General features: G+C 45.9%; 1 protein-coding gene across 1 annotated transcript; it reads right to left on the bottom strand.

The window, feature by feature from the left end:
- Positions 1-1,051: 1,051 nt before the first annotated feature.
- Positions 1,052-23,722, bottom strand: BACE1 (beta-secretase 1). Its single transcript, XM_007936489.2, has 9 exons — positions 23,462-23,722; positions 7,050-7,138; positions 5,330-5,546; positions 4,703-4,840; positions 3,917-4,051; positions 2,941-3,042; positions 2,386-2,535; positions 1,957-2,128; positions 1,052-1,293 (listed from the first exon to the last, which is right to left on the bottom strand). The coding sequence occupies exons 1-9, from the start codon at positions 23,720-23,722 to the stop codon at positions 1,052-1,054; spliced, it is 1,506 nt and encodes a 501-aa protein (XP_007934680.1).
- Between the last annotated feature and the right edge of the window lie 2,569 nt (positions 23,723-26,291).

Below are 26,291 nucleotides of genomic sequence, written 5' to 3'. Positions count from 1 at the left end.
ATTAGGTAGGTCTCCTCTCTATTTCTCTTAGCACCTTGGCTGCAAAACTCCAGAGGAATAGGGATCTGGGGAAGGAATCCCTTGTAAACCAGCCGTGCTGTATTCCAATTGCTCTCCCATAGGGCACTTGGGGCTTAAAGGGTTGGGATATTTCAGTGCTACCTATTGTATGTAGAATAAAGGGTTTAAGTAAAGATGAGTGGAATTAATAAGGTAGAAATTCATTTGTTAGATGGAACTTCCTAGTGGGCACTTTTCATTTAAGAGCTAAAAAGTGCTCTTTGGTTTGATCAGCCCCTTTTGGTCAGGCTGCAACCACAGAAAAGAAATACTGGGACGCAACACTCATCTATGAAACGGGATTCTGTCTAGGAGATGAGGTTTAAAACTGGAACTGGCAAGTAGTTGTTTCTGCCTTTCCTAGCTTTGATCCTAAGTATTCCCTGTCTCTTATGTCCCTTGCCTTTTCCTCTTCCCGAAATCCCTAATGTGTACAAATAGTCAATCTAATTATTTTCTGTTTATTTCAAAAGGCAATCTTTGCACCAATGTTAGGCATATTTATACAGACTAAAGTAAACAGCAAACTGTGCGTCCTCTCCTACTGACTTTGGCCAGAGGGGAAACAAGATTGGCCCTTTCTCTGCCAGGGTACCACAGAGATACAAACTGCGGTAACCTGGATATGATGCCAGTACCTGGAACTAAGAAAAGAAGAATACTTTGGGTTGGAGACTCTAAAGGGATGGTGGGCAAAGATTCAGGGATGAAGTTTCAAGCAGCAGAATTTCCCAACTCAGGTTTGAGGTGACCAAGAGTATTCCCACCACCAGAGCACTTTTTTCTTCCCTCTCCTGTTTCACAGAGTGCAATTCCCATAACCCACCTTGCCAGCTTTTTTTTCATTTCTGTCAAGGCAATGGCATTTGGTGGGTAGATGAGGATCCTGAGGTGCTGTGACCACAGGTGCCATCAGTGTCTCCTATTTGTGACCAAAGCGAACCACCCAGATGTGGTCCAGGGAATGTCCATCTTCTACTCATGGACCCCCTCACTTCAGCAGGGAGATGTCATCAGCGAAGTCATCATGCTGATGGCGCAGGCAGCGGAGGCAGCGCCACTGACATACCATGAGGCAGAGTGGCAGCATGAAGAGGGCGCAGATGGCAGCCATGACATAGGCTATGGTCATGAGAGTTGATTCATCTGTCTGTGGAATGTTGTAGCCACAGTCTTCCATGTCTGGCATGACAAAAGGGCCTTCTACTGCTGCTGTCCTGAACTCGTCGTGCACTGGGGAAAGGGCAAATACGAATGGCAGCTCTCATTGTCATCTAGCAGTTTAGATTATACAATAAAAAGAAATTCTAGAGAGTGAGACCTTGAGATTAGCACCTGAGGAGGTTGTAGAATCTCCTTCCTTGGAGATGTTTAGGAGCAGGACAGAAAGCCTATGCCAGGTGCAGGTATGTGTGGGAACAACAGCCCTTCCCTATGTACCTGTCTAGTAGGAATGATACCTGAAAGTCAGTAATTCTGAGATGACCACAAAAAGCCAGCACCTTATACATCCTTAGTAAACTCACCTGCCACTGCTGAAAGCCAACTTGCAAGACTCTGCCACCTGCCCACTGTCCGATACTCAACTTCATTATACAGCAGCTGATGGGGTCACCAGAGGCTCAGCCTGCTGCTTGTGGATCTGGAGCTCCTCAGGGTGCCTAGGCAGCTCTTACTCCCCTGGGTTTCCAGCAGAGGTCACTAACTTGGCAGGGATCACCATGCCAGGCAGTACAGGAAAGGGACACACACTGACACTAGATTTTGCACAATATGTTGACTTTGGCTATAGGCAACTCTTACTACCTCCCAAACTGGCAGGATCCCAGGTGTCCTAACTGCCAGACAGGGAGAACATGGATAGAGTGGCCCCATACCCTTATCCCTGGCTCTCACCATGGCAAGCGCTGACAGCAAAGCCAATTCGTTTTCGGGCCCGATCAAAGACAACATAGAATCCCTCCATGATAACCGCTCCCATAACAGTGCCCGTGGATGACTGTGAGATGGCGAACTTGTAACAGTCGTCTTGGGATGTGGCTACATCTTCCACTGGCCGCAGGTATTGCTAGAAGGAAGCAGTTATGGATGAGGCTATCTCTTCCTTACTGCATCTTATATCCCTGTCTTTTAGGTATTTTGCCCTTAGTGAGCTCTTCCACTTACTATCCCTAAGTTGTGTGGGGTTGGGTTTTCCAAGGACCCTTTACCTTTGGACATTCCTCTGTTTTATTTCTTAGTTCTGGGAAGCCATGCCTGCCCACTATCCCCCAAATGTACTTTTTCCTCTTCCTGGGATCCTACTGATTCAAGGTAGGGACATACCTGTGGAAGGATGGTGATGCGGAAGGACTGATTGGTGACTTCACCCATTAGGTAAAGTGAGATGACTGGAAAAATGTTCCAAGGGGTGGTGCCTGCTTGCCAGCACACAAGCTGTTCCCCTAGCCAGAAACCATCTGGAAACTTCTCTGTCTGTATTGGCAAGAAGAGGGTAACAATGAGGAAAGAACCTCTTTCAACATCTCTCGCTTTCAGATAACTGACTGGGCCCTTTGTTTGCTCTTCCAGTGGAATAACCAAACTGGGGAAAGGCAGACTGCAACCCCAGAATTAGTAAGAGATCAGAAGACTGAGGTCAGGAAATTGTATGATGAGTAAACCAAGGCTCATAAAGAAGGGACAAGAGAATAGTTTTCAGGAGCAATAAGTGGAAGACGCTAAGGGTAGATATCCTGGCTCGACGCTAAGGGTAGATATCCTGGCTCGACGCTAAGGGTAGATATCCTGGCTCTTGTTGAGGAATGTGACTTTCACTGACTTCCTCCGACATTTCCTTTCAGTGTCATCTCTTGTACCCCTCTATTTAGTCCCACTGACCGAAGAGGCTGCCTTGATGGATTTGACTGCAGCTTCGAACACTTTCTTAGGCAAACGAAGGTTGGTGGTGCCACTGTCCACGATGCTTTTGTCATAGTTGTACTAGGAGAGAGAAGAATGGATTAGAATAGTCAAAAGACTTTTTTAATGCCAGGCTCTGGCTAAGCTCAAGGGATAAGTCTGACTGCTTGAGGTCCTTGCCTGGTTTGGAATCCTGTCTGCCACTTCTTAGGTATGTATCCCTGGGCAGGTTACGTAACTTCTATGCCTTAGTTTCCTCATCTTTAAAATGGGGATAGTAATAGTGCCTACCTCAAAAGGTAATTATAAGGCTTAAATGAATTAATACATTTAAAGCATTTAAAATACCACCCGGCACATAGGAAGCATTCGGTAAATGTTAATCCTTAGTGCTTTTAACTCTGCATAGTACTTTTATATCTATTGTAATTTAACATACAGAATCCAGTTAGGTAAGGAAGGCTCAAATTGTTTGCCATTTATTGGTTACCTGCTATGTGCCAGGCACTGGGATTAAACACTTTAAACATCATCACTGATCTTGACCACCATCTTTGGGAAAGCTGTTTTTACCTCTGTTTTGCAAATGAGGAAACTGAAGCACAGAAGGTTAGTAACTTGCCTACAGGTACATAGCTAGTAAATGGCAAAGCTAGATTTAAACCTAGGTCAGCCTCCAAAGCCCCATCTCCTATGTCATTATCATACAGCCTCCCAAATGACATGTCCAAGGTCATAAAGCAAGGCAGTGACTAGAATTCAGACATTGTTAACTAGTTCCATGCTTTCTTCATTACATAAGCCACTTGGTCCTGTGCGAGTGCTTAGCACTGAAACCTTCCTGCAGGTCCTGCTCCTCTGTCTCATCCTGCCCCATCTCACAACCCAGGGTCTTAGCCTCATGCTGTGTTGCCTGCTCCATTACCTCTCCCTGGCTGCCCCCTGGTTTTGTTACCTCCTTGCAGTCCATTTTCAGATCTTGTCCATTGATCTCCACCCGCACAATGATCACCTCATAATACCACTCCCGCCGGATGGGTGTGTACCAGAGACTGCCTGTATACAGTGAGTGGTCGATACCCCCAATGATCTGGAGGAAAAGAAAGGCGGGCACCCATGTTATTATGGCACAGAAGAGAGCAAGCACTAGGACTGGCGATCTCGTGGATGGCAAGGCTCGCTACAGATGACCTTTCTCATCTTCCTGCTTCCAATCAAATCATGCCCCTTGGCGACTTATAGTTTCTTAAATGTGTTCAGGGGAAAAGACTTTCCAGGATTTTTATTTGTTTCAGAATCACACAATCCTTGATATAAAGTTATTTAAACTTAAACTGACACAATAAATGTTGAATGATTATTTGCTTCTATCGTAAGTTTTCTTTTCTCTCCTTGTTGGAGATGAAGAACCATTTACCATTGTCCTAATTAATTAATAAATAGACTTAACCTCCCTATATATCTGCCTTCTAATCATCAGACTGAATAATCTTAATTTGATTGGCCTTATCTTCATTTCCTTTTCATCATTTCTGATCCTCTCCAGATTTACCGTAGGTTTCTCAGATCCTTTCTGGAATAATGCAAAGGAGAAAAGGATGGGGAAAAAAGTAGGGGTAAGGAAGATAAAGGTGTTTCTTTTGATTCTAAATAGTGGAGCTAAACTCCTTAGAAGGAGGGGAGGAGATAGTACCCATCTTTCTGCCCAGTGCCAAAACCTCTTCTCTGAAGACCTACTCACCATGCTTCCTCCAACTGAGGCCAGCGCCTCTGACTGGTTGAGGGGGAAGCCAGCACCACAGAGCTGCAGGGAAAAGAGGTTGGGAACGTGGGTCTGCTTTACCAGAGAGTCAAAGAAGGGCTCCAGGGAGTCGTCAGGCTGTGCCAGAAAGAGACAAAGAGTGAATCCTCACATAGGGCCCTCATGGGAAGAGTACAGCTTTCTGCTTAAATTGGAAGGCGAGAGCAAAAACTTGGGAGATGATCCCTGGGAAAGATGATCTGAAAGCACTGAGATTCGGTCGAGAGGGGTTTAGAGATACTGGCAATGCAAACAGAAACCACTGATGGGGTTACCCCCTACAGGATCTTTGATCCCCATATACCTAACCTGTTTTAGATTTATGGGGCCTCTCTTAAAGATCTTAGAGTTAATAGGAACCACAGTCTATTTCTGTACCTATCACAACTTCTTTCCCCATAATTCTGCCCTTTATAGAGATGAAATTCAGACCATCACCCTCTCCCCCTGTTAAAAAATCTTTCTTCAAACACTTGTTTCCCTCTTAGTTTCTTCCCCATCTATCTCCCAGCTCCTTTCCTGTACATGCAATATGCAATGTGTAGGGCCAGATCTTGTCCCTCTTACCCTGGCGATCTCCGCATAGGCCAGCCCCAGAATGCCCTCCCAGTTGGAGCCATTGATGAAGAACTTGTCTGATTCAGTGATGGCAGCGATGTTGGCACGCACGGTGACGTTGGGGCCATGGGGGATGCTCACCAGGTCGGTGCCCAGCTCCCCCTCCCACTTGCCCTGGGTGTAGGGCACATACACACCCTTCCGGAGGTCCCGATAGGTACTGGACCTGTGGAAAGGAAGCAGAGATCTGTGGATACATAGCCAAAACAACTGTTACAAGGATTGCAGGCATTTAGCATCAAATCTTCCAAAAGCCTAACCTTATCTCAGTGGCATCCTAGACTAGTCTGCCTTTTGACTACTCACCACAACATCCCTAGACTGGTAACCTAAAATAGAATGGGAAAATAACCTTCCAAATGGATGAGGGGAGCCATTGCTGGGGCTCTCTTGCCTCCATAGCTCATGTTTCCTGATCTTGAACCGAGGCCCTGTGAGGAACAAGCCTAGGCTTTGTGTATTGTGCCTGTTGCTGCATCTCCTCCTCCCCCCAGTGCCATCAAGCTCCCAGAGAAAAGGAGCCATTGACTCTCTTGCTGCCTTGGGACCTGGTGGTACCATCTGAGTGGTAGAGAAAGTGCCAGGCAAAGGAATGTGGAACTACTACAGCAGGTTCTTCCAGAGAAGAGATTTGCATAAGCATCTCAGCAGAGCACATAGGTAGCACGCCACTTGTGTGAAACACACATATACATGTGACACCATCACCTGTGTTTAATCAGCCAACAGTCAGCCTTGTGTGTGTGTGCTGGAGGGTGTGTGTGGGGGAATTCAGAAGAACCAGAATGGATTCCTTTCCATTGATCCTGCATGCCCCACTCCTTGACTGCTTATTTTAGATTAGGAAGTAAAGCAAAGGGGCCAAAAAAGACAGGAAGTGGTAAAAGTGGCTTTTGCACCTGCCTGCAAGCCCAAGAATGGGATTTAAACCTCTGTTCACGTTTCCACACAGAAATGTCTCAGCCATTAGATGTCTTCTTGCAATTTCCTCTTCCTACTTTTATGCTAAGAGGCTCCAAGATCATCCTTTACTGCCTCTCTGACCTTCAAAACCCACTTCATCAGTAAGCTAAATCTAGTTGGTGGAACTCTGGGAGGTACAGAGAGGAGATATTTTAGCCTTAAGACCCTCATAATGGTCCAGACAATGGGGTTTATGGAAGGCTTTCCTTTCCTTCTTGAACTGTGTAAAACCACCTAGAGTGGCCCCTGAGCTGTAGGGATGAGGACAAAGCAAAGAGAGCTATCCCTGCTCCCTGTTCAGCCTAGACTTGGTTGGTATTTCCATGAACACTGAGCCATAATAAAGGGGATGTGAGAGGAAGTCCCTTTCACCACCCGTTCAGACAGAAGGAAAGAAGTTTGGGAAGACCTGTGAGGTTATTCTGTGAACTGTGGTACTACTCTCCCTCCCTCTTCATGTCCCACAGGAAGCTGCCTTGTCTTAGTACTGACATGCTCTCTGGCTGCCTCTCAACTTAGCCTTTCCCATATCCTGTTCTCTCCTGAAATTCACCCTTCTCCTGATCACTGTCCCCTTCTCTCTTCCCTTACCTAGCAGGAAGAAAGCATCTGAGGATCTAGTCTTCTCCTTGCACCTCTCCCTAGACCCTTCTCAGCCCTGGATCCTTGGGAAGAGTTCTCCCCCTTAGCTCTCCCCAGAACTCACAGCTGCCTCTGGTAGTAGCGATGCAGGAAAGGGTGGGGGGCAGCCCCCACTGCAAAGTTACTGCTACCCGTGTCCACCAAGATGTTGAGCTGTCAGAGAAAAGGGAGAGAAAAAATGTTACAGACAGGAGTCCACACTCACCACCTTTATTGTCACCCCAGCCGCCACACGGCCTCCCCTGGCATGTCTAGGGTGAAGCTTCCAAGATGCAGGACAGGGTGCACCTGTTAATACCATGACCACAGATAGAACCTGGAGACATGCTGTCTGAGGACACAGCCTGGCCATGTTTTCTTTTTCTTTTCTTTTTTTTTTTAAAAACAGTGGTAACTTGTAGTTAATGAGGTGAGGTGACAGATTATTTTCTTTTCAAAGTATTATTTTCCCAAAATATTCTTTAACAATCATATACTATTCTCATAACCAGAGGTGGGAGGGAATCAAAAAACCCAATCAGTTGTCATAGAGTTGATTCTAACTCACAGCAATTCCAAGTGTATTAGAGTAGAACTGTGTGTTCCTGGGTTTTCAATGGCTGTGACCTTCTGGAAGTAGATCGCCAGGAGACAACCTTTTGTCTGCTGCTCTCTGGAGAATCATAACATCTCTGTCATCTGAGCCATGTTACCTCTGTGTGTGGGTATGTGTGTTTTGTCATCATTCCTGTTCCTCTCTACTAGATTGCCCTTGACTCAGACCTTGCCCTGTGTCAGCCCTTGCCCCTTCCGGTCCTTTTCTGCTCTCCCAGGAAGCATATCACTCAGCAGGCAGCCTGGCTCATCTCTCTCAAAGAGCTATTCTAGGAACTGGCACTGGCAAGAGGAGCTATGGGGGACCAGAATGGCACATTAGCACCCACATGTGTGTTTCTGACCCTGCTTGCCAGAATGTGGCTCCCCATAGAGAGCTTCCCTTCTGTTTCAGAGGTGATGTAGACTGATGACTCCTACTGTCAGACATAGTGGGGAGCCAGGAGCCCAGTATGATGTCCTGGCGAAAACCCATCTAGTCAGAGCCCTCGTTTTTGGCTTAATGAACATGGGCAGGTGTCTTCTTGGTGTTTCTCCCCATGCAGCTCCTTCTAGCATCTCCTCTTCCTCCTCTGTTGGCCTGATCCCTCCCTCAGTCAGCCCGGAGCCATGTTTTCTTTTTCTTTTCTTTTTTTTTTTTTTTAAAAACAGTGGTAACTTGTAGTTAATGAGGTGAGGTGACAGATTATTTTCTTTTCAAAGTATTATTTTCCCAAAATATTCTTTAACAATCATATACTATTCTCATAACCAGAGGTGGGAGGGAATCAAAAAACCCAATCAGTTGTCATAGAGTTGATTCTAACTCACAGCAATTCCAAGTGTATTAGAGTAGAACTGTGTGTTCCTGGGTTTTCAATGGCTGTGACCTTCTGGAAGTAGATCGCCAGGTCTGTCTTCCCCAGAACCGTGTTTTGAATGCCTACTATATCCTCATAGGCAAAAAAGAGCAAAGGCCCCTGTCCTAAGAAAAATGGTTATTTGTAAACTGAATCGCCTCTCTAGCCATGTCCATCTGCTCAGCTTCTCTCTGACCTCAGGATCCTTCATTTCTGGCTCTCCTCTCCTCAAAGCAATGAGAGCAGACCTTGGTTTTGGTGCAGGCTCTGCCACTGTCACCTCGAGCAGGTCACTGTGCTTCTCTGTGCTTCAGTTTCCTCATCTCTGCCAGATCCTCTCTATGGCTCCTTCGGGCTCTCAGTGGTGCCTCTGTGGCTATGATAGCTGCACCCTCCCTATCATTCCCTTAGTCTTTTTGTCCTTCCCCGGGGTCCCTACAGACTTCTCTCCACTATCTCCCCAGCCCTGCCTCCTCCCTCCTCCCCTGCCCCCCACTCCCGACCTGCTTCCCATTACCCTCCCTGTCCCCCTCCTACCTTCCCTCTACCCTCGGTCCCTCTCCCTGGTCTCTGAGCAGCCACCAGCTCCAGAAGCTGTGCTTTCAGAGAAAATCAATAGAGCTGGGAGGCTCAGCAGTTCAGATTTCAATCAACCAGGTTAATGATTAAAAAGGCTTCTCCACCCACCTATGCCCCATAATCCCCCTCCTCCGCCTTTCCAGGACTCAGCTCTCAACTCATAGGGATCCCTTTTTTCACTGGACCCCAAAGAAAGAGGGTGTCCCCAACAACATTGGTCCCTGTGGACTGTGCAAAGAAGGAACTACCTGGAATGTATGTGCCTAGCTGAATCTAGGAAAACATGGAGCTTTTAGCTGGGGCCCTTGCTGTCCCAGCTGTTCCAGGCACCAGCCTCCCCTCTCCTTTCCTACTGGCATGGGTGGGTCTCTCCAGAGGCCACTCCCTCCCTAGCCAGGAGGCCCTGGTTCCTCTTTGTTGCCTTTCCAATCCTAATCTTTCTCCTCCACCTGAAGGAGGTCTCTCCACTCCATCCCAAAGGGGGCCTAGCCCAGGGAGGAATGACCTCTCAATTCCCATCCCCCCTTCTTCTACCTCCTCACTCACTTCTATACAAGGAATACTGGCCACCATTGCTCTTTCCCTCCCACTTGCCACCCTCCACACAAAGAAATGGGAAACCAAGATAAACAGTTGACATTCCTTCCTGAGCAAATGTCCAACTGCCCTTTGCAGTATGATTCTGCTTCTGAGAGAAGTAATTTCCAGTCCTATCCTCTCACAATTTTAATCCAAGCCCCCAGTTATGCGGGATGTCCTGACTGGGGAGTCTCCTGCCCACTTCTCTCCCCTTTTTGCTTCTTTTGAGGTCTTTTACAGGGCAGGGACCATAGGCAAAACAAACTGAGTCACTGCATTCACTTTGAAACAGCAGTTAGGGGCAGCCTGAAAGGAGAATAAGTGATGAAAGGCTTGAGTGCAGCCCAAAACCTCAGCAGAGGGCTTCACCTCTTAATTCATGGAGATATTGGAGGCCATGAACTCCCTCATCTCCCTCAACTAGTCATCCCAATGCCTATGGCTACACCAAGCAATCCTTCCTCTCAGCTGTCCCTCCTCCTGATAGAGGCAGAACTTCCACTTGGGCTTTGGAGTCCATTCCCTACCCACCCTTCTCAGGTACCTTAAGGAGTTCTGGTGCTGCAGTGGTTAAGGCATTTGGCTGCTAACCAAAAGGTTGATGGTTTGAACACACCAGCGACTACACAGAAAAAAGATGAGATAATCTGTTTCCATAAAGATTTACTTACAGGCCTTGGAAACCCAATGGGGGTCTCTGTGAGTGACAATCAGCTTGATGCCAGTGAGTTTGGTTTGGCTTTGGTCTTAGTCACTTACCCTATTAATTATCCCCTTTTCTTCAGGTAGATTCAAACACTGTCCACCCACCCCCTAATCTGGATTTTTCCTCTTGGCATTAACAAATGCTTGAGAGTCCCTTGTAAAAAGAAAATAACCCAATCTTTCTCAATCTCACACTGAGAAAGCCTCCAGCTACCCTCTCTTTCTCCTCTCTCCTCCCCCTTCACAACCACAGTTCTCAGCCAAGCTGTTTTCATTTCTTCACCTCCCACTCACTCCTCAACCCATTCTAAAACTAGGTTCCACCTCTATCCTTCCACTATGAAACAGCCCTTACTACAGTTACCAATGATTTCATGTCACCAAATACGAAAGACATTTTTCAAATGAGTCCTCATCTTGCTTGACTTATCAGGAGCATCAACACTTGGTGATCTCTCTTACCTTGGAACACTCTTCCCTGTCACCATATCATGTGCTTCTCTTCCTACCTCTGTGATCTTATCTTCTCTGTTGGCTTTGCAGGCTCACTTCTTAACACATGGACTTTGGCCTTCTTCCTCTCATGTTATACCCTCTCCCTAAGCAATTTCATCTGCGCCCACAGCTGCAGTGAGCACATACATCCTGATAACTCCTAAGCTTGTGTTGTTGTTAGTTTCTATCAAGTTGGTTACAACTCATGGAGACCTCATGCTCAACAGAATGAAACATTACTCAGTCTTGCACCATCTTCACAGTCATTCGTATGCTCCAGTCCACTGTTGTGATCACTGTGTATTTTGAGTGCTTTCCAACTCAGGGGGGCTCATCTTCCTACTATGTCAGACACTGTTCACTGACTACTTTTTAGAAATAGATTGCCAGGCCTTTCTAATCCTAGTCCATCTCAGTCTGGAAGGTCTCCTGAAGCCTGTCCACTATGAGTCAGTCTGCTGGTATTTGACATACTGGTAGCATAGCTTCCAGCATCAGAGTAACACAAAAGCCACCACAGTATGATAAAATGACAGATGGGTGGTGGCCTAAGGTTATATCTCTAGCCCATTCCTCCCCTTCAAGCTCCAGATGCACATAGTGAAAGACCTCAAAGATACATCAACTTTAGTATGTCCCAAGCTGACATTATGTTGTCCTCTCACCTGGTCTTCCTACAGGCCTTTCCATGGGTATCCCTGCCTACAGATCAAGCCTAAGCTTATGCTAGACTCCCACAAGCTCTCTGCCTACCAGCTATATTGGCCTTCAGCTCCTCAAACCAGCCATGGTCCCTCCTTCCAAAGGCCATTGCAGCATATGCCATTCCCTCCGCTTATACCATCCTCCTTTCTACTTGTAGTGTTGTCAACTTATCTATTACTTACCCTATGAACTCCAGGAGAAAGCTCCTATCTTTTTTCTTTAAATCCCCATAGTGGGTATTACAGTGCCTGCCAATAAGTATTTCCTGAATGAATGGTTAAAGGAAAAAAAAAGGGAGAAAGACCTAATCTACCCTTTTTTATGGGTAGTAGGTGAGGGAAGAGATCCCAAACAGTTTGTGTTTCTAGGCTATAGGAGTGTATCTAGCTCCGACCTGCCTCCTTGTACACCATTCCTCTCACCTGGCCCCGTGGCTTGACACAGGTCCTGTGATACAAGTCTTCATGCAGCCTGTGGTACTGTAGCCATCTTACTTCTTTTTCTGCCCCTTAGTAGCCAGGCAAACCCAGGAGTCCCCTTAGCTGTTGCCTTTAGATGCCCAGGGGGCTGCAGACTGCGGTCATGGCTAGGTCAGTGGCAATCACTTAACAAACAAATGTGTCCCTGGGGGCCTCTGAGGGAAGGCAGCTTCTTGGGAAGTGATAACTAGCCCCACAGGGAAAGGCACACCTGCCCACAGATTTTACATGGCAAGGCTCCCCTAAAGCAGTTTTCAGCAGTGACTTTTGCTAATGATATAGTTATGGAGCCGGTGAGTTTAGGGTGAGCTCTTTGTTCCTCAAATCCTATTTGTCTTGGTCCCAGCTCTCTCTCACCAGGAATATGTCAGATTCTAGTGGACAAAAGGCGCCATCAGGCATCATCTGTCCATTCTCCACGCCTTGAGAGATGGGGCTCTTTCTGATTCTGACAGGTCTTTTGTTACTGTTGTTGGTAGCCCATCCCAATGTTTTACCACTTTTACAAGCACCTGGAGGTGTCTAAAGTCCTTGAATGGTGCAAGGAGTTTGCATTTGACTGTTAATGGAAAGGTTGGTTGTTCAAATCCACATAGTGGCATGCAGAAGACAGACTTGGCAATCTAATTCCATAAAATTACAACCATCAAATACCCTATGAAGTGCCGTTCCACTCTGAAACTTATGAGATTGCTATGAGTCAAAATTGACTTGATGGCAACAGGTTTTGATTTGGGGAGGTGTCTAACTACAATTACTCCTACTAACTGGAAAATCCATCTCCTTCTTTGTTGGCCTCACTCTTAATGGGAGAAGATGCCACTCATGTATGGTAACCTTCAGACAAAACAGAGATGTAGGGTTCTTTCTTCCATTTTACAGAGGAGGAAACTGAGACCTAGAGGAACTAAGCAACTTGACCCATCTTACACAATAAGGCACAAAGGTAGCACAAAAATCATTCTGACCAACTTTCATTCCTCTTGCAGTGTAGTAACACTTTTAGCCACAGTCTTTGTGACTCCCACACAATTATTGGATGGGACTATGTAAATGAGGTACTTATGGCTCACTAAGGTAAGTAAGCTTGCTACTAATGCAAATCAGGTGTATGGAACATGTGATGACTAAGGTTATGTGTCAACTTGGTTGGGCCATGATTTTCAGTGGTTTGGCTGTTATATGATGATGTAATTTGGCAGTTATGTAATGATGCAGTCATTTTCCATTTTGTGATATGTTGTAAATCCTAGTCTCTATGCCTGTGGAAGACCAGTTTATATGACTGTTATTAAAATTTACACACCAACCACTAATGCCAAAGATAAAGAAATTGAGAGTTTTACCATCTTCTGCACTCTAAAGTTGATCAAACATGCAATCAAAATGCACTGGTACCTAGAATGTGAAAGTTGGGAGCAAAAAAGAAAGATCAGTGAATAGTTAGATATAGTGGCTTGGTAATAGAAATGACCATGGAGATTACATGATAGAATTTTACAAGACCAATGACTTATTCATTGCAAATACTTTTCTTCAACAACATAAACAGTGGCTGTCCATGTGGACCTTGCCAGATGGAATATGTACACAGGAATTAAATCAACTACATCTATGGAAAGGGATGGTAGAGAAACTCAGTATCAGTTGAACAAGGCCAGGGGATGACTGCAGAACAGATCATCAACTACTCATATGCAAGTTCAAGCTGAAGCTGAAGGAAATGAAAACAAGTCCGTGAGATCCAAAGTGCGCAACCTTGCATATATCCCATTTGAACTTTGAGACCATCTCAAGAACAGATTTTATGGATTGAACACTAATGACCAAAGCCCAGACAAGTTCTGAGATGACATCCTACATGAAGAAAGCAAAATATCACTAAAAAGACAGAAAACACCAAACAGATGTCAGAAAAGACACTCTAAAACTTGCTCTTGAACATAGAGTAGCTAAAGCAAATGGAAGAAAAGTTAGAAACCAAAAAGGAAGGACATGCTAGGCATTTTTCAAGATGAAAGAACTGAAGAAAACATTCAAGCCTCAAGTTGCAATACTGAAGGATTCTATGGGCAAAATATTGAATAATGTAGGAAGCATCAAAAGAAGATGGAAGGAATTCATGGAGTCACTGTACAAAAAAGAATAGGTCGATGTTCAACCATTTTGGGAGGTAGCATATGATCAAGAACTGATAGTATTGAAGGAAAAAGTCCAAGCTGCACTGAAGGCATTGGTGAAAAATAAGGCCAGAAATTGATGAAATACCACCTGACATGGTTCAACAAATGGATGCAGTACTGAAAGTGCTCACTTGTCTATGCCAAGAAATTTGGAAGACAACTATCTGGCCAACCAATTGGAAGAGATACATACTCGTGTTCGTTCCAAAGAAAGGTGATACAACAGAGTGTAGAAATTATTGAAAAATGTCATTAATATTACACTCAAGTAAAATTTTGCTAGAGATAATTCAAAGATGTTTGCAGCAGTACATTGATAGGGAAGTGCCAGAAATTCAAGCTAGATTCAGAAAGGGATGTGAAATGAGGGCTGTCATTGATGTCAGATGGATTTTGCCTGAAAGCAGACAATACCAGAAAGATATTTTCCTGTGTTTTATTGACTATGCAAAGGCATCTGACTGGTATAACATTGTAAAGAATGGGAATTCCAGAACATTTAATCGTGCACATGTGGATCCTGTACACAGACCAAAAGGCAGTCATTCAGACTAAACAAGGAGATAGTGCATGGTTTAAAATCAGGAAAGGTGTGCATCAGGATTGTATCCTTTCACCATTCTTACTCAATCTGTATGTTGAGCAAATAATCCGAGAAGCTGGACTATATGAAGAAGAACAGGGCATCAGGATTGGAGGAAGACTCATTAACAATCTGTGATATGCACATGATACAACCTTGCTTGCTGAAAGCAAAGGGGACTTGAAGCACTTACTGATGAAGATCAAAGACTACAGTCTTCAGTATGGATTACACCTCAACATAAAGAAAGCAGAAATCCTCACAACTGGACTAATAAGCAATATCATGATAAAATGAGAAAATACTGAAATTGTCAAGGATTTCATTTTACTGGATCCATAGTCACTGCCCATGGAAGCAGCAGTCAGGGAATCAAATGACATATTGCACTGGGCAAATCTGCTGCAAAATTCCTCCTTAAAGTGTACCTTTCCTCCATTAGAAGGGATGCTTCATTTCTCCCCAGCCTCGAACCAACTCAACTAACATTTATCAGTGCTTCCAATTCAAATAAAGATGATACATGCCAGTGGTCGATAAACTTACAAATCTGTTCTTAAAAAGCACGTCTAAGACAATAGTTTTCTCTACCACCCCTCCCCCACTTTTTAAGCAGCAGCACCCTTTTACAAAGAATCCTAGTATACAAAACAGAAAAAAGCAGAGATGTTTGAAGGAGGGGTTTTACTTTCTCTGCCTCCTTCCCCTCTGTGTAGTGACTCTTGAAGCCTGTTCTATAAGGTATCACAGCAGCTGTTAGCTACCTGCTTTTCACTGTCAGACAGTAAGTCCTTCCCATTGTCTAACCTTGCCTCATCCACAGGTTAGAGCAGCTTTAATCTTCTCTTAGTATGTTCTCAGATGAAAATGAGGCTGATCTTTGGCATAAGCCCATCTCCCCTATAGCATCTTGGTCATGCTCAGTGCACTGGCTTGTTTGCTCAAGCCATTGAGAGATGCCAAGGTCTAGTTCTTGTGCTACTTGGTGAGATTCACTGACCCAGAGAACTAGTCAAGGAGCCATCCAGCTTGGACACAGTGGGGTTCCAGTGGGCTGCAGAGAGGGTAACCACAGGGTAATAACAGTTCAGGAGATCCACTGAAAGAAGATAGACTGGGTAGGAGAAGCAGGATATTCTTCCATTTATTCTGTGACTTGGTCAGAGTCTTGTGAAGAGAACCTGGGAGTCCTGGATCCCCCATGTCAGCTATCCATCATTTTCTTCAGAGGGCCCTACCTCCCCCTCTCATTGAATCACCTGGCTATAGTACCTGAGGATGTGGCATATGAGCTCCATCAATGAATGCTTCCCAGGCCTCTGGGACTATCCTACCAGGAGAATCTCAGAGAACTCAGGAAAACTGTCTGACTCCTTCCTAGAACCCTCCATTGCCCGGGCACCCAAGAGAGATGGCTCCCAGTAGAGAGAGAAGTTAGTTGGCAGATATGGGGGCTTCCCTGGGAGATGTTTCTCTTCCTGGATTTGCAACCAGTTTTCTGCTTAGCTCTTTATTGGAGATGCCTAAGAAGAATTCCTGTCCTTCTGTCTTAGTGAGAGGAACGTGTCTCTCTAAATGCTCGTCTCTCTCAGCTAAACTTTTTCTTTATTGCCCTGGGGGGGGGGGGACATAGTGGGGAAATGTGTGAAACAACAAACTGAGGGTCTAGCAAAGGCCTAGTGAAACCTGAGGCCCATGTAATAGAGCCAGTTGTATTCTCAGAGACTGAATAGGCAACTCATGGAACTGAGATCTTGCCTGCTTTGTCTAATTCAAGGGTGGTTCTTTGAGTTCAATGGTTTTCAGTATTTTTAGTACCACCAGAACTCTTAAAATATGTGTGTTGTATGAATCCCAGAAGTCCACTGTATAAAAACAATAAAAGCAGGGCTATTCTGTGTTGGGGGGTGCTAGGAGGTTTGGGGACAGGCTGGAGCAGGGAGCACTTGGTGATAAGAAGGGTGGAAGTTCTAGAGTCTTAAGTGCTTACTTTCTCCTAACCTTCTCCCTCATCCTGAGGTCCCTTTACAGAACCTTGCAAAACACAGTTTGCAAACTACTCAGTGGCAGTAGGGGTGGGGTGGGGAGGGGTGGGCGGTGGTGATGGTGGCAGGAGGAGGGTGGAAACCACTTGGCCTTTCTTGGGTTTTCTATGTCTCCAATCATTTTTTTTTTTCCCTCCATTGAGCTCTAGTTTACACCTAATATTCTTCCCTTAATTGGTTTCACTTCTTTCTCTCTCCATCCTCTCAAAAAGCAAATCCATTTGCTAACTTGACTTCAACAATCCCATCTCTATGGGTAACTCCCAAGTCTACATGTCCATTCCTGAGTTCTCTCTTGGTTTCCAGATCCCCATTCTCAGCTGGTTGCTGGATACATCCACAAAGCATCTCAGAGTCAACTCTTATGTTCAGAAATATACTACTGGAAACAAATGAGTATTAAAACTTGGAATCCAAAGATCTGAAATTGAATTCCAGCTCTGTGCTTCCTAGCTGAGTAACTTTGGGAAAACGACTTAATTTCTCTGAGCCTCAGTTTCCTCATCCCCAAAATGGGTATGCTGTTTTAGAACAATAAATGTGGAACTTTGGTAAAATATACTGTTGTATAAAAGCTTGTCCCTGTTGCTGTGTTTCCTGTCACACATAAAGGCAGAAAAGTTAGAAGAAAGCAAATTATCTTTTCCTCTTCCCTCTCCCTCCCCCTCTCCCCTCACATCTGATCAGGGACAAAGAACAACTAGTTGAACCAACAAGTGAATGCTGACTCCCAGAGGACCTCTCCTCCTTTCTATCCTCACTGCCACTGCCCTTTTTCAGGCCCTTATATTTTAACTGATACCCTGACTCGATGGCAAACAACAACAACAACAACCCTTGTCTTAGCCCCTAGTCTATCTAAGTCATCCTGCACACTGAAGTTGTTTTCCTAGAACCAAGAGCAGCCCTCCTCTCATTTAGCTATGACTTCCTGCTGCCTCCAGAGTAAAATCCAAACACCACTCAGCCTCATGGCATCCCTACCATAACTCTAGCTTCTTACCATAACTCACGCTTCTCTTCATGAAGTGTTTCTCCCGCCACTCTCCACATAGCGAAACTTTCTCATCTTTCAAGGCTATATTCAAATACTACCTTTTCCAGCAAGGTTTTACTAATGCTGTTAGAAATACCCTCTTCTTTCTCTGTGGTTCCAAGTTCCACTGTTTTCCTATTTGCACCAAATGCATTTGGTCTTGTGTGATATTTAGGTGTTTATATGTCTGCGTCTCATACTAAATTGTGATCTCTCCAAAGGCACTGGTGGTTCAAGGGTAGAATTCTCACCATCCATGTGGAAGACCCAGTTGGATTCCTGGCCAATGCAGCTAATATGCAGCTACCACCCGTCTGTCTGTAGGAGCCCATGTGTTGCTATGATGCTGAACAGGTTTCAGCAGAGCTTCCAGACTAAGAGGGAGCTCTGGTGGTGTAGTGCCTAAGGCATCTGACTGCTAACCAGGAGGCTGGCGGTTCACACCCACTAGCCACTCCTCGGAAGGAAGGTTGAGGAATCTATTTCCTCAGTGATACTGCCTCAGAAACCCAAGGAGGGGTCACTATGAGTCAGATCTGACTCAATGGCAGTGGGTTTGGTTTTTTTTTTTTTTTTGGTCCAGACTAAGATAGACTAGGAAGAAGGTCTGGTGATGTACTTTTGAAAATCAGCCAGTGCAAACCCTTTGGATCACAAAAGTCTGGTCTGTCACTGATCATGGGGATGGCATAGGACTGGGCAGTGTTCCATTCCATTGTGTATGGGTTCGCCATGAGTCGGGTCTGACTTGACTGATTTTCAGCTAATCACAACAACAAGGACTCTTTTCTTCTCTATACAGTAGATACTCAATAAATATTTGTTAAACTGAATTGACTATCACCAGATTTCCATCTTAACAGTTAAATTATCCTGTTTTATCAGTGATGCTTATACTCTTATACTTCCTCCAAGAGCTCCAGTCCAGTGTTTCTGGCTGTCCATCAGTAGTCCATTTATGACTGTCCATCAGCAGTCTGTTTAGATGTCTCACAGCCTGTTTTTTCATTCACTCAACATTTTTTAGGTGCATACTCTGAGTATGGCACCATGGTAGATAATAGAATACAAAGAGAAGTAAGATACTGCAAAAAAAATAACAAGACATTCTCGAGCTTGAAGTTTTATGAGGAAATAAATACAGAAACGATTATGACATGTTGCGATAAGAGTAGTAAGAGAGAAATGAGTAGACGTTATGAGACAATAGAAGAAGGATATAATGATAAAATCATTCCTTCTTCTCCCCCAAACAAACCAACAAATAGGTAGCACAGTAGAGTTGTTGTTATGTGCCATCAAGTCAAACCCGACTCATAGTGACCCCTCCGTCTGGTTAGCAGGCAAGTGTCTTAGCCACTATGCTACCAGAGCTCCCGCACGGTAGAGTAGGAAGAACAAAGATGAGATGGGGCTCAGCTTACTGCCTTGCCACCTACTGCTTGTTTAACCTTTCATAGTTCATTTCTTCTGCTAGAGCTGTGAATGATAAGCTCATTATATATATATATATATATATATATATATATAATATATCCATTATGTCACCAGAGCTCCTTGCCATATATATTCATATGATTTTGAGATTCTGATCTGGATTGAAGATCATTGGTGGGAACAGGAAAGTTGGCAAGAGAGGATGGTTTAGTATATATATGGCAAGGAGCTCTGGAGGCATAGTGGATAAGGCATTTGAATGCTAACCACAAGGTCAACGGTTCAAACCCAGCTGCCCTGTGTAAGGAAGGTGGGGCGATCTACTTCTGTAAAGATTCATAGCCTTGGAAACCCAATGGGGGTCACTATGATTCGGAATTAACTTGATAACAATGAGTTTTTGAGTTATATGTATGGTAAGAATTGCTGTAAAGAACAAAATATATGTAGAATATATGAGAAAGTCTTTTATGAACTGCAATCATAAATACAAATATGTATTTGTATGCCAGTAATAAACCATCCTTTCCTGCCAACTTTCCCGTTCCCACCAATGATCTTCATTGCACCCAGATCAGAATCTCTAAATCATCATTTGACACCTTCTCCCTCACCCTTCACACAAATGTTAATAAGTCCTGCCCATCTGCCTTGCAGTATCCCCTGCACCCTCATCTTCCTTCCTATCTGATCACAGTCTCATGCCATCCTTGTCATAGAGCTTCACATCTGGAATGTGACAGAGCCTCTGGCTGCTCGCATCTCTCAGCTCCATTCTTTCTAAAATTCAGATGTCTCTTCCTCAAAGATTGTGTTCTTTATGTCATTGCCCTGCACAAATAAATTCAATTTTCCCCTCTCTCTGTAGAGCAAAGTCCAAACCTTCTAGCTTGACATTTAAGGCTTGGCTCTATTTTATTTACCCAAACTTATCCAGGCTCAGCACCAAACTGCAGCATTAACAGAATTGGTTTTCTCACTGACCCCTGTACAAACATGCATAAGCTCAAACGTACATAACTCTTTCACTCACTGTGGCCTCTCCCAGTCTAAGGGAGATAAGGTGGGAAGGAGTGGACATGCAAGTCAATGCAATGACAGGAGAATGGGAGAAATGCATTTCCACACTGGGAATGGCCTCCCCTCTGCTATCCATCCTTCAAGACTATGCTCAGGTCACATGCCCTCTGTGAGGCCTTCTCTGATTCTTCCCTAGAGCACTCACTCTGTGTACTGTTATAGTTCAGTGCTTCTCAAAGTTGAGACACAGACTGCTGGCCCCTCTCCCCCCAAGATTCTGATTTGGGAAGTCTGGGATGGGGTGGGGAACTTACATGTCTAATAGGCTCTTGTGACCAGGGTCTTGAGGACCTCACTCAATACCACTGCTATGGATTACCTTGCACTAGATTAGTACTTCTATTTTCAACTAGTGCTTATATTTTCATGTCCAGGCTTTTTCCACTGTAAGCTCTCTAAGGGCAGAAAACATGTCTTCTGTCTCTTTGTGAATCAGCTCCCATACCCCAGCACATAGGGAAAAAAAACAGTTGCTGTAGAGTCAACTTTAACTCATGGTGACCTCATGTATGTCAGAGTAGAAATGTATTCATAGGGTTTTCAATGGCTGATTTTTCAGAAGTAGATTGCCAGGCTTTCTGAGGTGCCTCTGCTTGACTAGAACTATCTACCTTTCAGTTAGCACTTGAGTGTATTAATGATTTACCTCACCCTGGGACTCCAGCATGTAGAAAATGCTCCCCAAATATCACTTTTACTTGTTCACAGCACTCTGTCATTATGTTCTCAGTTGTCATTTACAATAGCCCCACCAGGTAGAGAGAAAGGGCATCCTTCTCACAGACTGTTGGGGAGAGAATCAAAGCACACAGCAGAGACTCTGGCTGGCGTTGGCCTGGGTTAGGACTGTAGGGCAATCCACAGATTTGTTCTAATTGTGTTCTCCTTGGGTTTGTGTTGAACTTTAAGCTCACTTTTCTCCCCTTCTAGGAAGGAGGGGGAAGGACATGGCGTATGTTGAGCAATTACTCTCTGCCATGTCCTGGCTGGGTGATGTACACATGATCTTAGGGAGCCAGGGAAGTATAGCAACTGGCCCCGAGTTTCACACATATAAAACACAGAAGCCGAGAACCCCCAAGTTTGTATGCTTCATTGCATAGCACAGAAGAGGCAGAATGGCCAAAGGTGTTAAGGGAAAAGTGACTACATATTTATTGGAGGTCAATCATGTGTCCAGGTACATTGTTCTAGATGCTTTCACCTACGCACTCACTGTCATCAATTCTGACTCTGCAGCTTTATAGAACAGAGCAGAACTGGTTTCCAAGGATATAAGCTTTATGGAAACAGACTGATAGATCTTTCTCCTATGGAGCGGCTGGTGTGGGTTTGAACCACTGACCTTTTGTTTAGCAGCTATGTGCTTAACCACTGTACCAGTAGGGTTCCTATTCACCTACTGTCATTTAATCTTCACAGTAACCTTGCCAAGGAGATCTCATTTCACTCATTTTAAAGATAAGGAAAAGCTTGAGAGAAGCCACACAGCTGGGAAAAGGAAAAGCTGGGAGTGGCAGAGCTGGGACTCCTAATGTCTGACCCCAAAGCCCTTGTTGGTTCTGCAGCCCTATTCTGAATCCATGTCGTAGAGTTTGTGAACAGTTTGCATAGCACATCAGTAGCAGAAATGGGAGTCGATCCCAGAGTTCTGCATCCCCCTGCTCCCTGTGGCTCAGGCTGCTAGGGGTCTGGATTCAGGCTCTGTCCTGGCTCCACACACCAATTAGAGACTGTTTCTGGAGGAGTCACAGTACACAGCAAAAAGGAGGGGTAAAGTGGGGGAGGGACACTGGGGCCTTAGATCAGAGAGGAGTTAGGCCTGGGTGGTGTGGACCTAGGAAGGCTCACATCTGGTCAGGTAATTGAGAGGTAGAACTATCCACGTCTCCCAGACCCAGTGGAAGAGCTGTCTGAGCAGTCAGGGAAGAGTAGCTGTTCCCCCAACACAAAAACACTCCTACCTTCCCTCCCAAAGACAGGCTTCCCAGACACAGATACTGGAGGAGGGGTGGCTCACAGAGATGTACAGTCTCAGTCTCAGATTCAAGGTGACACACACCAGTATACATAGAACCATACCGCCACCCTACCCAGACTCACCCACAGAGGAGGCAAATGCACACAGAGGTCCGACACAGCAACCGCACCCCCTCCACACACACACATACAGAAGACTGCTCATGCCTTCACTCCCACAGCTGCCACAGAGGTTCAGAGGACATAGTCTCCACCAGCCACCTTGGAGGATTTTCAGGAAGGATGGGGAGAGCTGCCAGTGCTTTCTCCATCTCTCTCATCCCTCCTCCCAAACATGTAGTGCCTATCAGTTCGTGGAAGGAGTACCATTCTTAGAAGGGGGTTTGGCTCCCTGCCTACAATTTGTCCTTTCCCCAAGCTCAGTTCAGTTCCCCTCTGGCTGGTGCTCAGAGGGCATGGGATAGGGGAGGGGCTGAGTGCAGCCTGTGAAGGGGAGAGAGAGAAAGAGAGGAAGAGGAGGGAGGGAGTAGGAGAAGGCAAGAGTCCTACGTTTCAGAGGTCAGGGGGATCTCACAACTTGATTTGCTGTCCCTGTGGCAGCTCAGACAGTAGGAGAAAGGGACTGGTTCAACATGTGCCTAGGAATCATTGGTCTTTAAGGTGCTGGGAGTGATGGTCTGAACCCTAGACTGACCAGAAGACTAGAGGAGGGGAGAGGGTTGAATGAGCAAGATTCCAAGAGGTGGGATTCGAGAGACTGAGTTGGCCAGCATCAGAGGGCAGCTGACACCTGTTCATAGCACTCTTTGTCCTGGACCCCTCTACCCAAGTCAAGTTCCCACCACTAGAGTAATTCTCTTTCCCGTCATCCTTATAGAAGGGTATCTGTGTAAGACTGGAGTAGAAGGGTGGGCAGGACAAGGGGGATTGGGAAGACAGTCAGGAGTAGGGAGATGGGAAAGGGGAGCTTTGGGATGACTTCTGCTGATCAGGCCCTGAGGAATGGTTTGGGCGGGCGTGTGGGTGTCCCTCCTGGCTAAAGTTACTGCCAGCACCTTCTGGCCTATTTTAGCAGGGGACCAGCAAGCTGTATTCCCACCCTGCCATCTTCCACTGATTGGGGAATTAAGGGGTAGCATGAGAGCTGGCGTCCTTACCGTCTGTGGGGGACTGCCCACCGTCATCTCCACGTAGTAGCCCTGGCCCGACTTGCCCCTTAGGTTGTCCACCATCTCCACAAAGCTGCCCCTCTGGCTGGGCTCCTCCAGCTCCTCATCGGTGTCCCGGGGCAGCCGTAGCCCCAGGGGGGCTCCCCCCACCCCGCTCCGCAAAGGCAGCCGAATGCCGTGTGGGGTGCAGTGGGCGGGGAGCACTCCTGAGCCCACCCACAGCAGGAGCCAGGGTAAGGCCGGAGCCATAGTCGCCTGGCCTGCGGACCCGTTGGGGTTTCTCTGGCCCACGTCGGTCACTGCTGCCTACCCTCAACTCTGGGTGCTGTTGACCGCGGCTCCTCAGAAAAGTGAGCTTTGAGGCATCAGGACTTCAGAGCCTGCAGGCCCCTCAGCCAGTCCCCGCAGGCTGTGGCTAGCGGGCAGGAAAAATCCGCAGAGGCAGAGAGGAGGAGAGAGAGAAAAGGAGCCTCGACCCCGCTACATCGAGACGGCGGCGTCCAGCCTCAGCAGTCATCTGGGAGAGGGTGGCTCGGGCCCCTCTGGGGGCTGGGAGGGGCGGGCATGGCAGATTGGCAGCGGCTGCTTTCCTTGTCCTCCTGGTGGGCTCTGCAGGGTGGTGGGAAGGGGCAGGGGGCTCCGGGCTCCTGCTGCTGCGTTTGCTGCTCAGGCCACCATAATACAGCTCCCAGCTCCCAGGCAGGCTGGGGAGGCGGAAAGACTTGTGGTGGCGGCTGTCAAAGCCAAAGGGTTTTCGCTTTTCCCTGGGATCGCTGGGAAGTGTAGTCTTCCCATTGCAGGCAGCCTGGCTTCCGGGGCTGGTGAGGGGTCTTGGATGCCCTCTGCCGAGATGGAGTCCACCCTGCAGGACCCTGGCTGATAAGGTGTCTTCAGTCCTCGTAGGGCGGGGAGGACAGTCAGAATAAAAAGAGTGGCAGCCGACTGCACATTCCGTTAGTGCTTCATTTAGCATTTACTGAACACCCACTGGATGCTAGTCACTCTTCTAGGCACTGGGACTACAGAGATTAAAAAAGTAATTCCTGCCAGAATGGGCTTCATAAGAAATAATAAGGTGTAGGGACTTGGGAAGTGGAGGATCTGGAAGTTCTGAGAAGTCTCAGGATCAGGTAACATTTAATTTGAATCTTAAAGAATGGGTAGATTTCTACCAGCTGAGATTGGGCTTAGAAGGGTATTCCTAGGCTGCTCATAGCATAAGCAGAGGTCAAAGAGGAAATTTCAGGAGTCATCTATTTTAATTTAAAAAAAAGACAACCAAACTCAATTCCGTGGAGTCAGATCCTACTCATAGTAGCCCCTCCTCGGGTTTCTGAGGCGGTATCACTATGGAAGTAGATTGCCCAACTTTCCTTCTGAGGAGTGGCTGGTGGGTTTGAACTGCCAGCCTTCTAGTTAGCAGTCAAATGCCTTAGGCACTATGCTACCAGACCTGCAATCTGTGTGTGGGCAGTTAAGAGTAGTGTTTCCAACCAGTTCATTCCAGTTTGACCCCCTGCTGCTTTTGTTAACCAAGCCAAAAAACCACTTACTGCCATCTAGTCGGTCCGGACTCATAGCGACCCTTATTTGGATTTCTGAGGCAGTATCTCTACGGAAGTAGATTGCCCATTCTTCCCTCCGAGGAGGGGCTGGTGGGTTTGAACCATCAGCCTTCTGGTCAGCAGTCAAGGCCAGAAGCCTTATGCCACCAGACCTCCCACTGCTCTTGTGAGAATGTAGATTTTGAATCAGTATATCTGAGGTGGAAATGCAAATTCTCAGCAGAGGGTTGAACTAGAATGAAATAGTTTGAAGCCCTGGTAAAGAGCCAGTTGGGTCGTCCCTAGTCTGAATCTTTTTGTGCCTTTGATGCTCTGTTTTTGCCTCCACCCTACCCTCCTGATTTCTGTGTTTTCAGTCAGACTAAGGATAATTGGCTGTTGACAGCTTAAAATGTTATCTTTCCAAAAAGTATCTTTATATCAATTCATAAGAGTTTCAAGTGAAATCTTCAGAGCTGTAATAGCTAAAAGGAGAAAGACCATATGGTTATATCAACAATTATCTTTCAATTGTGAAAAGTCATTGATAAAATCCCATAGTTATTATAATAAAAATGAAGGGAAAATTTCTTAAACAAGATAACAGAAAATCATAGAAAGAGGGACCAAGTAGTTTAACCTGTGGGCTCTGGACCATAGTCGTAGGGACATCAAGCTTAATTGGCATAACATACTACACAAAACATTGTTCCACTTCCTACTTTGGCGAGTAGCAACTGGGATCTTAAGAGCTTGCAAGCAGCCATCTAGATGCAATGATGGGTCTCTCCTTGTCCAGAGCAAAGAAGAATACGAAAACCTAAGATTCATGGAAACAATTAGTCCTAGCAACTGGCACACCATGCGATTTGCAGCCTATATGATTATGAGACCAGAAGAACTAGATGGTGCCCGGCTACCACTGTCAACCACTTAGAGGGGGATCTATGTAGGAGATCCTGGATAGAGAGGGGGAACAATGTGGAACAAAACTCAAAATCATATGGAGAAAAATAAAAGGTGGGGGAGGGACCAGGTTTGCTGGTCTGATAGAGCCTGGTGGGATCCCTGAGACTATGGCTCCTAGCTGCCTTTCAGGTCTGGAATTGAACCCACACCCATGGCTTCGAGCCAAACAAAAGACAGGCATATGAGTTGAACATTTACCTGAGGTATATATACTCCTTGGAGAGAACAATCATGGGGGAATGAAGGGCTGTTTATGCACAGGGAGACAGCTCAGGGGGCAGGAGTGCATGGAGGGATGGACACAG

This window comes from Orycteropus afer, unplaced genomic scaffold (genome assembly GCF_000298275.1).
Source record: "Orycteropus afer afer isolate SDZICR_OR568_19922 unplaced genomic scaffold, OryAfe1.0 scaffold00036, whole genome shotgun sequence".
Lineage (NCBI taxonomy): Eukaryota > Metazoa > Chordata > Mammalia > Tubulidentata > Orycteropodidae > Orycteropus > Orycteropus afer.
This window is presented reverse-complemented; position numbering and strand designations above follow the sequence as displayed.